Source organism: Ursus arctos, unplaced genomic scaffold (genome assembly GCF_023065955.2).
Source record: "Ursus arctos isolate Adak ecotype North America unplaced genomic scaffold, UrsArc2.0 scaffold_33, whole genome shotgun sequence".
Classification (NCBI taxonomy): domain Eukaryota; kingdom Metazoa; phylum Chordata; class Mammalia; order Carnivora; family Ursidae; genus Ursus; species Ursus arctos.
Genome location: NW_026623019.1, coordinates 2,240,561 through 2,254,166, shown reverse-complemented (window position 1 = coordinate 2,254,166; position 13,606 = coordinate 2,240,561). Strand labels below are relative to the sequence as shown.

The 13,606-nt window shown below is 47.6% G+C and overlaps 1 protein-coding gene across 1 annotated transcript in view; it reads left to right on the top strand.

Moving 5' to 3' along the window:
- SHC3 (SHC adaptor protein 3) overlaps positions 1–13,606 on the top strand; it is a 100,726-nt gene that overhangs the window by 69,982 nt on the left and 17,138 nt on the right. Inside the window, exons 7-10 of the mRNA XM_026519187.4 lie at positions 3,289–3,415; positions 10,199–10,349; positions 11,467–11,554; positions 12,187–12,342. Coding sequence (XP_026374972.2) covers positions 3,289–3,415; positions 10,199–10,349; positions 11,467–11,554; positions 12,187–12,342 — 522 coding nt within the window. The remainder of the gene's footprint in view (positions 1–3,288; positions 3,416–10,198; positions 10,350–11,466; positions 11,555–12,186; positions 12,343–13,606) is intronic.

Genomic DNA, 13,606 nt, shown 5'->3' with positions numbered 1-13,606 from the left:
TTAGTACGGTGCGCTACCCTTGAATACGGGTGCGTCCCACGGCTCCAGCGTGGAACTCGCCCACAAAGAGCGGGGCTGCAGTTTCTAGCAATATAAAGCAACACTTCTGCTGCAATGGGCTAGTTCCCCCTCCTCCCACCCTCCAACCCAGGTACCACCTGTTAACACTTTCTAGTTCGCTTTACAAGCCTTTTTATCTACGTACATACACATATATTCTCTTCTGTTAAAATTCTAATGCAAATGAGATCCTAATGTTCTGTTTTGGCCCCCCTCCCCCATACCGTATCTCGGACACATTTCCACGACCTCCCACAGAGAACAGGTTGCTGTCCGTGAGGTGGCGCCATGTGACGAGATATGTCTGCCAGGTGGACCGACCCCCGGGGGTCCAAGAACAGACTCCTTCCCTGTTCTTCCCCACGATGTTGTGCGGCCCCTCCCAGAGGCATTTGCAGGGAGATTAGATGGTGGATAGGTCAGTGGACCTTGCAAATTGCCACCCAGTCTGGCTGTAAAAATTTGCATTCCCGTCTAAGTGTGTGAGGGTGATTTTCCACCCGGCCTCTTCCTGCCCTGGCTTAGTCCTCGGAGGTGCGGCAGGACCGCCTTCCTTCCTCGAAGCCAGAGCTGATGAGATTTTATGGTGTTAGCCTTATTCTCCCCCAGGTGTGTGGATGTCAGCGGTGGGGGGCGAGGCGGCCCATAGGTGAGGTGCTGTTCTGGATTGTAACTGCCGCGTGGTCACTCCTGAACCACAGGTGGGGTAATCACAAAGCTCTGAGCTCAGACGGGAAGGGGGCATCGGGGGTCTTGATGAGCCCGGGACTGTCCCTGAGACCCCTCGCTGACTCAGGGAGGCCACGCCTCCTGACCTTGCAGCAGCTTCTATGCTGTGGCCGCAGATAAGCAGGTCTTGGGGGAGGGCGCCATGCGAGCCCGTTCCTCCCCAGGGGACTGCTTATCCATTTGCTAGAGCTCCTGCTTACAGTGTCTGCAGGCCCAAGAGCAAGGCGCCGTCAGGGCCCCACCATCTGAGGCCTGGAGGGGGGACCCTTCCTGCCTCTGCCAGCTCCTGGGGGTGCGCCGGCTAGGCTGGGTGTCCCGGCTGGTGACCGCACGGCTCCCGCCCCCCCGTCTTCACACAGCTTCTGCCCCAAGCGCGTCTCTGTCTGCTCCTGGGCATCTGCTTAAACGGTCTCCGGTTATAGTGGGTTTGGACCCACCATCCTCCAGCCTGACCTCATCTCCCTGTCGGTTAAGTCCCTGCCAATCTGACAGGTGTGAAATTACTTTCTAAGAGCTCAGCGAGCCTGCCTCTGGGGCCAGGAGACGCGGCACACTCCTGCTGGGCCTCGAGCCCTTACCTGTCTCTGATCTAAAACCCCGAGCAATGCGGCACATGCCGATTCCCCAGATGACAGGCTAGCGTTGGCTGGAAACCGTGCTGGAGTGTGGGAGTCTGCGTCTGTCTGGTGAGAGCTCACTAGTCCAGTGCTCCGTCCAGGGAATGCCACAAGCTCCCGGAGCCTGCGGATGGGACTTAGGTCCTCATCTGGGGCTCTGCTGCCCTCTCGTATCTGCCCTCATCCAACAGGGAGTTTCCACCTGCAGCTCTGCCCCTTGCAGGTGTCCCAGGAACTGACTTAAAGATGGCCCGGTCCAGGCTCCCTGCCGTGTAGACTAGCAGGTCCCGCGGATGGACCCAGCAGCCCCTCTGCAGAAACCGTGTCCTTGCTTCACCACAGCTGCGACTCTGCTTTTCAGAAGGAAGGGAAGCTGCTTGTTTTTGACCCTTGCCCAGCCTGTTCTCCACAGTACCGACCAGGCAGCTCCCGTGGCCGGTGGGGGACGCAGGGGTAGCGTGCGTAGCTGGAAACAGGCAGGTGGGGACAGGAGTGCCTCCCTCCCTCCTGCCCAGACTCCTGCCTCCTTATGGGCTGGAGGGGGACCTCCACTCCTACCACGTCATGCACAACCGTGCGCCTCTAACAGCTACTTAGTACGGGCTTGCTCTGTGTCTACGGGCTTGATGTTTAATAAAAACCAATACCAACAATAAAATAAAATAGTAGCAATAATCAGTAATAAAAATACAGCTGGCATCTGTGCCCTTGGGACACACGTCTTAGCCATCCCTAGTGTTCCGAGGGGCTTGCACTGTGATCCGGAGCTGCTATATGTCACGCTGCTCTTCCCAGGATATCCTGTGTCCTCGATGCACCCCCCTCCAGCCTGGGGGGACGAGAAGCCTGAGGACCCCGCCCCGGCAGTGGCCATCCAGGGGAGCTTTGTGCAATGAGAGGACGGTTTGGTGGCTTCACAGGTGTGGGGGCAGCTCCCCTTGCGCAATGACTCCTCCCGCAGCCTGCCCCCACCACGCCCCTAGGGGGACCCCAAATACAGTGACTTCCTAACCATTGGCGGGAGCCAGGTGGAGTATGACACCTGCACTGGCCCTTTTCTCCAGGGAGAATTCCTTTGCCTCATTAGTGACAAGGCCATGTGGGTCACACGGGGAGGGTTGGGACTCCCACGGCCCCCAAGGACGTGCATCTGGAGGAGACATCCTACTTTCTCGCTGGGATGGCAGGTGCCTGTTCCAAAGTGGCTAAGAGATGCTCCAGCCCCCGAGGGGCCCTCGTCTGGCCACTGACACCCTGACTTTGATCTACTGTTGAGCACGAGCTGCTTTTCTGGGAACCTGCACGAGTTGCTGCTGTCACAGTGGGGCAGGTGCAGGCGGCGTGCGGTGGGAGAGACCCGTGAATTAATATCCCTTTAAATTCCTCTTTAATTTGTTTGAGTTGCCACATTCAGTGAGGACACTTGACTCCCACTGGGAGGCAAGCAGACAGCCCGCTCCGCATCCACGGACTAGCGCAGGCCTCTTCCCCGAGAGTCAGGTTAGGTCCATTCCCAGGCCCGCGGGGCCTCAGTGTGGCCCACTTCTTGCTACGATCAGGATCTCTGTCTCATCGACGTTTCCTTCCAAACCCTGGTTCTTTCTGCTGGGCTTGGGAATGGGTATTTTATAGACCGCTAAGAGATTCTTAAGAGCAATCAATTTGAAATTACAAATGTTGAAATATATTTACAAATAGAACCCTTAGTGTTAGCAAGCAGAGCCGTTAAGAGATGGATCCCTGTGGTGACATTTTACAGCTGTGGCCCAGGGACAGGCTGTAGGTGGTGCTACGGGGACAGCCCGTGAGGGACACGCGCCCTCCCATGCGGAGCCTGGTGGCCCCGGTGTCTCTAACAGGCCTGTGCTGCTTGTGCTCACAGCTTGTCACATTCTGGAGTGCTGTGACGGCCTGGCCCAGGATGTCATCGGCTCTATCGGACAGGCCTTTGAACTCCGGTTTAAGCAATATTTGCAGTGTCCTTCCAAGGTGCCCGCATTCCACGACCGGTGAGTAGCGCTATGACACGCTTTGCAGTGGCCTTTCTGTATTTTACAGCCTTTCCTCTTAAAGTCACTCGAGAGGAGAAAATCACGAAACGGCCTCCACGGGGTGTGGTCTGGACAGACGTGGTCGGTCACAGGGCTCCAGGCTTGGAGGCACCTGGGGGGGCCGGGCTGAGGCTTGGGAGCCCCACAGATGGAGGCCGACATATGGGCGATGCTGTGAATGTTGAGGAAAACATTGTCTAGAAACTATAGAGACGGTAGCCAAGGTTACAGGAATGCACTGTAATATGCTTCGTGCTGTTTCCTCTGCAACCAGGTGAGGGTCCCATGTGTCTCCTCCTTGGGTCTACATGGCTCAGGTGGACACGTGCCTTGTTCTGGCCGTCGTGGTTGCATGGCCGTGACTCGGGGTCCCTCCTCGAGGCCCTGAGCTGGGTGGCCTGGGGACCCAGAGCCTCCGGTGGCCTTGGGCACACACACCCGTAGCCAGGGTGAGCCTCGGCCACTGTCTGTGGGAGCAGCACAGCCCAGCCTGATGCGCGTTGTTCTTCCAAGGGTCCAGTGAAAGAGTAAATACGAATAGGAATTGTAAGAAGATGTACCACTGAGCTTCCTCAGGACAGAAGAGTATTTTGTGCAGCATAAAGCATCCAGAGAAAGTCACAGGGGGCACGCCAACAGTCTGTCCTTGATTGGGCTTGCATCACAAAAGCCTCTTCTGAGGGCGCGTTCACTGTCCATGAAACTTGATTTCTCCTGAATTTACTTTCCACTCCTGCTCCAACGTCTGCAGCCACGTTCTGTGGTTACTCGCGAAGGCAGTGTCTACTTTCACCTTCGTTATTACAAAGGCTTCTTTCACCCCTCTGAGCTCTGCCCCTTTCGTGACTCAGCCTTTCAATCCACTCTCTCATCTCCTGGGAAATGGCTTTTAAGACGTCCATTTGGGAGGTACCCACGAAGACCTCACTTTTTCCCAGTTGGTGGAAGCGTCCCCGAGCTCAGACGCGCCCGCGTGCAAGAAGAGCAGTTAGAACGCACAGAGCGTGTTTTTATAATCTTCATACACACCCACTTATCTGCAAACTGTATACACTGTATATAAAATTTGCAAGTTTGTTCACTATTCTCCTGCCACTTTTAAGTTTAGTATATAATGGGACATAGTCATTAAAAAGAGTAGATTGGTATATGTGTATTACCAGAACAAATCTCAAAACTCTTAAAGGGAGTGAAAAGGGATAGGAAACATTCATGGACGTTTTAAAACCAATAAATAAAATTGTGCATGTTGTTTATGGATAAATGCATGTGTGTGAAGAGTACAAAACCATGTAAGAATGTCGTGCACCAACGGTACAGTATCCGAGGACCAGGCGGTGATGGGGTGGGATTTAACTGTATCTGTCGGGTATGTCTCCTCCCCGACGTATCATAATGAAACTATTCCAACGTACAGAAAGAATTTTACAGTGAACACCTCTAGATTCCACCATTCACATTTTACTGTGAATTTGATATATATATATATCCATCTAAAGTAAGTTTGACAAATTTTATTTCTTAAAAAGAAGCAAACAGAGCAAAATGTTCACACTTGTCTAATCTCTGGTGGAGGCATATCTTTTATATTAATTGCTATGCTTTTCTCTACTTTGGAAATGTGGCATTAAAGTCAAATAAATATAAAAATATGTACAAAAATGATTGAGGGAGTTACGTGAACTGCCTTGCTTCTCTGGGAATGCACTTAAGGTAAGAATTTTCTATATAATTTTTTATATCATTAAGTTTGAAAAAGTTTAGGGGAAAGACAATGAAGTAGACAGGATCTTATCTGTTGAGAAAGACTTCAACTCCAAATGCAAGTATGGGCACACCATTTCTAAAACAGAGCAGGAACGAGGGGACCTGCCTGACACCCATGTCACCTCATCTGACAAGCTACTTGTCACATCCACTGAGCAGGTCTGAGAGCATGGGAGAGGTGGGGACACTACTTTTGTTCTAGTGGGGACAGCCGGGGCCGTGAGAGAACCCTCCCTGCCTCCCTGCCCTGTTCCGGGATATTGGCTCTGGGCGACACTGGCTGGTTTTCCTCCTGAGATGCCGAGATACCAGGGACCAGCAACACAGGAGCTCCTGTTTGTGGGGAGTTCTTGGGTTTTCACCTCACTCCCTCAGGCCATGTCTCTCCAACTTGGTAAATACGAGCTAGAGGTATGAGAATTTGGTGCATTGAGCTCCTTCGCCCACATGGCTTGGAGCGGAGACGTGGACAGCTGGGCGTGGAGGGAGTGGGGCAGTGTCAGGGCCCACCAGACTGCCCCAAATATCACAGTAACATGTCTGCAGCACACGATTCCTCCTTTCTTCTCTTCCTGCTGGTGAATGGATAGCTTTTTTGTGAATTATTTCTTGTCCATTGTATTCATTATTAGGGGAGAGACTTCTATCTGAATTCATCACCCATCTCCAACTGGAAATCCAAAATAGTCCTTTTAAATGAGGTTTTTTTTTGTTTTTGTTTTTGTTTTGGTGTGGTCTGATTTTCCTTGGAAGATTTTTTTCTGTGATTTTTTTTTTTTTTGGTGGCAATCCAAGGCCATTTTCAACACAAAACCAGAGAAGACAATGACAATCAACTCAAGTGTAGCTAATGCTCCATGTTCTATTTTTAAAAATTAATATATAATTCATTTATGATAAAATTTACTCCTGGACAGCATATAATTCAGTGATACTTAGTATGTTCAGAGATTATACAAGCACATTTTCATGGCCTCATGCCCATCACCAGTCACCCCCCATTTTCTCCCCCTTCTCCCCCAGGCAACCACTAATCTACTTGCAGTCTTCGTGGATTTGCCAGTTCGGGGCATTTTGTATAAATGGAATCATACAGTCCCTGAGTGTCTTCTTTCCCTTAGGAGAATGCTTTCCAGATTCATCCACACTGTACAATATACTAGTACGGCATCCTTTTTAGGGCTGAATAATTTTCCATTGTACGGCTATCCCACCTCTTGTATGTCCTTTCTTCATTTTGTCCACATTTGCACGGGGCCCACCTCTTAGCTTGGGTGAGTAACGCTGCTGTGAAGGTGCATACAGTCCTCGTGTGCACGGAGCTTTCAGCACTCTTGGGTAAATACCCGGGAGTGCAATTGCTAGATCACATGGTAACTTTATGCTAAACTTTTTGAGAAGCTGCCAACTTATTTTCCAAAGTGCCTGTAGCATTTTAGATTTCCACCAGCAACGTGTGAGGGTCCCATTTCTCTACATCCTCACCAACACTTATGCTCGCCCGTCATTTTCATCACAGGTACCCCCCCCCCCCGCCCTGACTGATTCCCATTAGCATTTCCCTGATGACTAATGATTACGAGTATTTTCATGTGCTTATTGCCTAATTTTTATATCTTCTTTGGAAAAATGCCTGCTCAAGTCTTTAGCGCATTTATTGATGTAGGAGTTCCTCATCTAGTCTGAATACTAGTCTCTTTCCACATACGAGATTAGCAAATATTTACTCCCATTTTGTACATTGTCTTTTGCTTTCTTGGTAGCTCTCCTTTAAAGTACAATAGTTTTTAGTTTTTATGAAGTCCAGTTTGCTTTTTTTTTTCTTTGGTTGCTTTTGCTTTTAGTGTCCTGGGTAAGAAACCATTGCCTAGTCCACAGTTGCCAAAACATGGAAAGAGCCCAGATGTCCATCGATAGATGACAGATAAAGAAGACACACACACACACACACACACACACACACACACACAAAATGGAATACTACTGAGCCATCAGAAAGAATGAAATCTTGCCATTTGCAATGACATGGATGGAACTGGAGAATATTATGCTAAGTGAAATAAGTCAGTCAGAGAAAGACAAATATCATATGATTTCACTCCTATGTGGAATTTAAGAAACAAAACAGATGAACATAGGGGAGGGGAAGGAAAAATGAAATAAGATAAAAACAGAGAGGGAGACAAGCCATAAGAGATGCTGAACTCTAGGAAACAAACTGAGGGTTGATGGAGGGGCGGCAGGATGGGGTAACTGGGTGATGGGCATTAAGGCGGGCACGTGATGGAATGAGCATTGGGTGTTATATACAGCTGATGAATCACTGACCTCTACCTCTGAAACTAATAATACACTGTATGTTAAATAAATTGAATTTAAATAAGAAATTTAAATTTAAAAGATAAATGGATGGAGTTAATTGGGGAAAAAAAGAGAAATCAGTATCTAATGCAAGGTCACAAAGATTTATACCCATATTTTCTTCTAAGTTTTACCTCAGTGCTTTTTAATTTCTTCTTATTATATAATTTCTTTGGCTAGAATCTCCAGTAAAGGGGCGCCTGGGTAGCGCAGTCGTTAAGCGCCTGCCTTCGGCTCAGGGCATGATCCCGGCGTTCCGGGATCAAGTCCCACATCGGGCTCCTCCGCTATGAGCCTGCTTCTTCCTCTCCCACTCCCCTGCTTGTGTTCCCTCTCTCTCTGGCTGTCTGTCACATAAATAAATAAAATCTTAAAAAAAAAAAAAAAAGAATCTCCAGTAAAAGGGTGACTAGAAGTAGAAAGGGGGAGCATTCTTATTAAGTTCCTGACCTTAGGGAGAAAGCACCACACCCAGTCTGTCACCATTAACCATGTGGTTAGCTGTGGAGTTTTCGTAGATGCCCTTTATCACAAAAATGTGCTTCTGTTCAAAGTTTTGTTGAGTATCTTTGTCATGAAAAGATGTTGGATTTTGTCATGTGCTTTTTCTGTGTCTATTGAGATAAGTATATGGTATTTGTTTTTATTCTATTTCTATGATATATTACACCAGTCAACTTTGAACTGTTGAACCAACTTTGCATTACTGGGGTAAATCCCACTTAGTCATGGTGTGTAGTTCTTTTTATGTGTTCCTGAATATGGTTTGCGAGTATTTTGTTGAGGATTTCTTTTCATCCATTTTCATAAGAGTTATTGGTCTGCAGCGTTCTTTTCTTATAATATCTTTGTCTGGTTTTGGTCTCAGGATAATACTGGCCTCATAGATTGGTTTGGAAATATTCCTCCCTTTTCTATTTTTCAGAAGAGTTGTAAAGAATTGCTATTAATTCTCCTTTAGAGTTTGATAGAATTCACCAGGAAGCTGTGATTCTGAGTTTCTCTTGGAGTATAAATGTTTTTAATTGCTACTGATTCCGTCTCTTTCCAGGTCTGTTACAGGTCTATTCAGGTTTTCTATTTCTTTTCAAGTAAGTTTTGGTAGTTTGAGTCTTGGTAGGAATTTTCCATTTCGTCTAGGTCGTCTGGTTAGTGTACAGTGACTTATAGCTTCTTGTCTTTTGTTTACCTGCATAGTTAACTTCGCCAGTGTTCTTCATTTCCTCATGAGGATATATGTTTCTGTTTAGTGCTTCATTTCAACCTGAAGTACCCCCTTTAGTATCTCTTATAGGGAAGATCTGCTGTGATGAATTTTCTTTGGTTTTTATCTGTGAATGTCTTAATTTTTGCTTCATTTTCGAAAGGTAGTTTTACTGGATAGAGAGTTCCTGGTACACAGTACTTCTTTGCATACTTGGACTATGCCGTCCCACTGCCTTCTGGTCTCAGTTATTTCTGATGAGAAATTAGCTGTAAATATTAGTGAGGATCCTTTGCACATGATGAGTGCCTTCTCTCTTGCTGCTCTCAAGATTCTGTCTTTCTTTTTGGCTTTAAACAGTTTGTTTATGATGTGTTGAGGTGTGAAGCTCTTTTAGTTTATCCCGTTTGGGGTTTTTTTTTTTTTTCTTTTTTTAGCTTCTTGAATATGTAAATCAATGATTTTCATCAAATTTGACAAGTTTCTGGCCATGAGGTCTTCATGTGTCCTTTCTGCCTCTTTCTGTCCCTCCTCTCCTTCTGGGACTCCCTCATGTGTATGTTGGTTTGCTTAATGTGGTCCCATAGGTCCCTGAGGTTCTGTTCATTTTCTTTTTTTTTTTTCTTTCTGTTTCTGTGATTCGATAGTCTTAAGTGAACTATCTTTCAGTTCTGTCATTCTTTCTTCTGTCTGCTCACACCTGTTTTGAGGTCCTTTATGAATTTTTTTATTCCAGTTATTAACATTTTAAACTTTTCTATTTGGTTATTTTCAAAATTACTTCTACCTCTATTTTGATATTCCCTATTTGGTGAGACAACAATCTCATGTTTATTTTTTGTTGATGATTTCCTTTATTGTCATATTTAAAGTAGTTAATTTAAAATCTTTGTCTCATTAGTTCCAAATCTGAGTTTCCTCAGAAAAACTTTCTATTGATTGCCTTTTTTCTTGTGTATGAGCCATGCTTTCTTATTTCTTTTTTGCTAGTTTTCTTGTTTGTTTTATGGAAGAGAGAATTTTCAGAGGTTCTTACTCTGTCATTTTCTCTGAAGTCACTAAAATCTCCACTTTTTAGTTGATTATGCTTTGACTTATTGAAATGAATGTGCTTTGAGGATCTCGTTATCTCTAGATATAAATCCTTTGTTTTCTAATTAAATGTGTTTTGGAAAAAGGAGTTCTTCCCTGTTTCAAATATGATTGGAATTTTCCAGAAGGTAGAACTGCAAATAAAGCAGAAGTATCTGGCCAAGCCATTCATCTGCTTTTTAGGATTGAGGTCTAGATAGTGAGGAGATGGTGACTAACTCTCTTTTCTGAGGTAGCAGGTCCTAACCTTAGGCTTGTTGTTTTTTGATGACACACTCAACTTTCAGCTAAAGCTCTGGAAAATCCTCTTCTAACAGAATGCAGAGTCTGGATGAGCCTTGGACTGAAGAGGAGGGGGACGGCTCAGACCACCCATACTACAACAGCATCCCAAGCAAGACGCCTCCTCCAGGGGGCTTCGTGGATGTGCGGCTGCACACCAGACCCCATGCCCCTGACACAGCGCAGGTAAGTCGTGTACTTCTTCTTCTTTTTTTTTTTTTTTAAAGATTTTATTTATTTATTTGACAGAGCGAGAGACAGCCAGTGAGAGAGGGAACACAAGCAGGGGGAGTGGGAGAGGAAGAAGCAGGCTCCTAGCGGAGGAGCCTGATGTGGGACTCGATCCCAGAACGCTGGGATCACACCCTGAGCTGAAGGCAGACGCTTAACAACTGCGCCACCCAGGCGCCCCAAGTCGTGTACTTCTGCCTGGGTTGTGACCACCTGAGCTTTATTTCCTTTCATCTTCTTCCACTTGATTGGCAGGCTGGCCTTCTGTCCAGTCTTTGACAGAATAACTCAGGTGTTAATCAGATGTCTTGGACCTATATTCTGATTCTGGAGGTGCGAGTCTGGGGGTGTCCTCTCCATCCTGGGACAAATCCCATTATACTGGGAGCTCAATGAGGATAAGAAAGAGTTCAAGACTTTTAAAAGACCTGGGGGTGCCTTCTGTTCCCTGAAAAGAGAGTGATGTGGGCCCTTAATATGATGAGAATTTAATGAGCTTTCACTTTTTCTCATTTCCTTGATTTTTCCTCCAACTCAACATTCCAGTAAGTCAATTCCTCTTTAGAATTACAGTATCTCTATTGAGTTACAGAGAATTTTTTTGATGTCACCTACTTTGTGTGAATAACAATGATACTAATAAAATTGGCAAAATAACAGTGACATCAAGTGTCAGTAGCTCTGATGTGGAGATGGACGGGGTGGACTTGGCCAGGTGTGTGTGATTGTGGGAGGTATGTTCTGACACAGAGAAACTCTCCAGCCAAAATTTACGAGGGATGGGGCTGCATTAAGAGGGCTCCATTTTTGACCACACGTAGGGAGGGTTGGTGGCGGAAAATGAAAGCAGGATGGGCATGTGTAGTTTTGAAGTGATGCAGCCTCTTCCTCGCACCCACGCAAACCTATTTCCCAAATCCTAATGCCAACCGTGAGGCATGAAGGGAAAAGTGGGCGTAATTGGGAAAGCAACCAACCCTCCGTTGGGGTCCCTTGTACTGCACTATGGCTTTTAGCAATGGGGAAGAGGAAGAGGATGCTTTTCTCTTTGTGTATTTACATGTGTCTATAGTTTGCAGGAAAAGAGCAAACTTACTACCAGGGGAGACACTTAGGAGACCCATTTGGCGAAGACTGGCAGCAAACACCTGTCAGGCAAGGTGAGAGGCAAGGTGAGGCAGGCCAGGCTTGGCATACTCTTGCCCCTGCTAGGAGGTCCCCTGGAGGCACTGCCTGTGGATGGGGGTCCTCGATCACATGCCCACCCTGGGCCTCCTGTGCGGAGCCTGGGGCATGAGGCCTGCTCTGTTTGTGAGGAAGGGTGCCTGGCACTGCACTGCTAGAATGGGATTGATCTACAAAGCATCCATTTACACTTACGGGCAAAACCGGGCAATTTAAATGAGGCTTGTGGTTCTCCTGCTCTGTTCCTTGTTCTGGCGCCTTTGTAAAGGGGATAAGGGGACCCAGGCAGCCTCTGCCCCGCTATGCCTGCTCCACTGCCCCACCCAGGTCAGGGCCAGAGTCTCGGCCAGGCCCTAGCGATCACGTGTCCACCCTCGCGGGCTGCCCGGTTGCATTTTGACAAGAAGGCTGGCAAACAGTCCTGGCCAGAACACAACAGTGGTGACAGGGTCCGAAAAGGGGCATTTAGCCAATGGGGACCCGCAAGAGAAATTCTCTGACAGCCCGTAGAATCATCTCCATGCAGGGTGGGGCGGCTTACTGGCAGATGTGCCAATGACCACCCTTTCTGTTGTAAGAGAAGAGAGGGCTCGTTTTCTTGTTGCAGGGTCCTCGGACATCTACAGCATGCCGGAGGGGAGAGTGCACTTGGCCCCTGGAGAAGCCCCCACCTACGTGAACGCCCAGCACCTCCCAGCGCAGGCCACGCCAGCCTCGGGCAGCAGCACAGAGAGCAGCCCTCGGAAGGACCTCTTTGACATGAGTGGGTTGCCATTCGTCTGCGTTTCCTGTCTTCTGAGGTTGCTTTCTGCAGTGCCTTCTTCTATTGAAACCTGGGCAGTTAGCATGCTTTCTGCTAGCAGGGTTCGGATGAACAGTGAGGGCTGTCTGCACTTTTCTGGGTTGTGATTGGGCTTTTCAAGGCTTTGAACTTGGCTGACCTCTGCTTTGGGATGACAGCCCTCTCTGAGGTCCGGAGGCAGAGCAATTTCCCCTCTTTTTGGAACTGACGTTCCTCTTGAAGAGCTGCACATGCTTTGAGACAAATGATTTACACACACACAAAGCACTGGTTTATTCACTTAAATAATAGTTGGTAAGGATGCCGAGGTGAAATGCACGCCCCTTCTCCACAGAGCCCTCAGGCTGTTGAGCAGGACCAACATGCAAGCAAGAAAGAGCGATGCACCCTCTCCCGCGCACATACATGCTCGCTCTTTTGTGCGCACACACACACTTGCTCTCCCGTGTGCACACATGTTCACTCTCTCATATTCCTGTCCGTTGAGCACCTAGTGTGGGTCACATACCATTCTGCTTCCTGGGGTCTGTAGGAAAGCAAGGTAGAGGGTCTCATGGAGCGTAGGTAAGCATGGTGTGTTCGCAGGTAGCAACAAGTGCCCTGGTGAACCCCAAAACAGGATGAGGAGTGTGACAGGAAGCTCCTCAGCAGTGCAGCGATGCATGCTGTGGACCTGCGGTTTGTCGTGTAGACTGGGATGAGTAAATCTCCATGAACTGGGTAAAGAAAGTGGGAACTGTTGCTAAGGAATTCTGAAGGAGCTTCCTGAGTTCACAAAGAGCTTTACATCCCCATATTGCTTTGTCAGCTCCCTGAGAATTTTACAGGCTGAAGAAATTCCTTGAGAATTTAACAAGTGTCTACCATGTGCAGAAATATTTAATTTCTGCAACAGTCCTGCAGGTAGCTACCATTATTACCACTCTGTTACAGAGGAGAAAACGCAGGCTCCTTGAGGCTGGCCAAGGCAGGCTTCCTGGTGCAACACGCGCTGTCCGTGGTGCTGTGGGTAAATGAGGGTGTGCTTGAGTGCTGCTACGGTCAGATGGCCTCCTGACGACAAAAGTCTGTTTCTCCTCCGCCACTTTGGTTTCCTGGACAGTGGATTCCCATTCTGACTTGCAAATATCACTGCAACAGAAGAACTGGGGACTCTTGGGTCTTGGAGGCACCTTAATGATCATCTAATCAAATCCCATCTCTTAAAAAATGTATTAACAGCCAC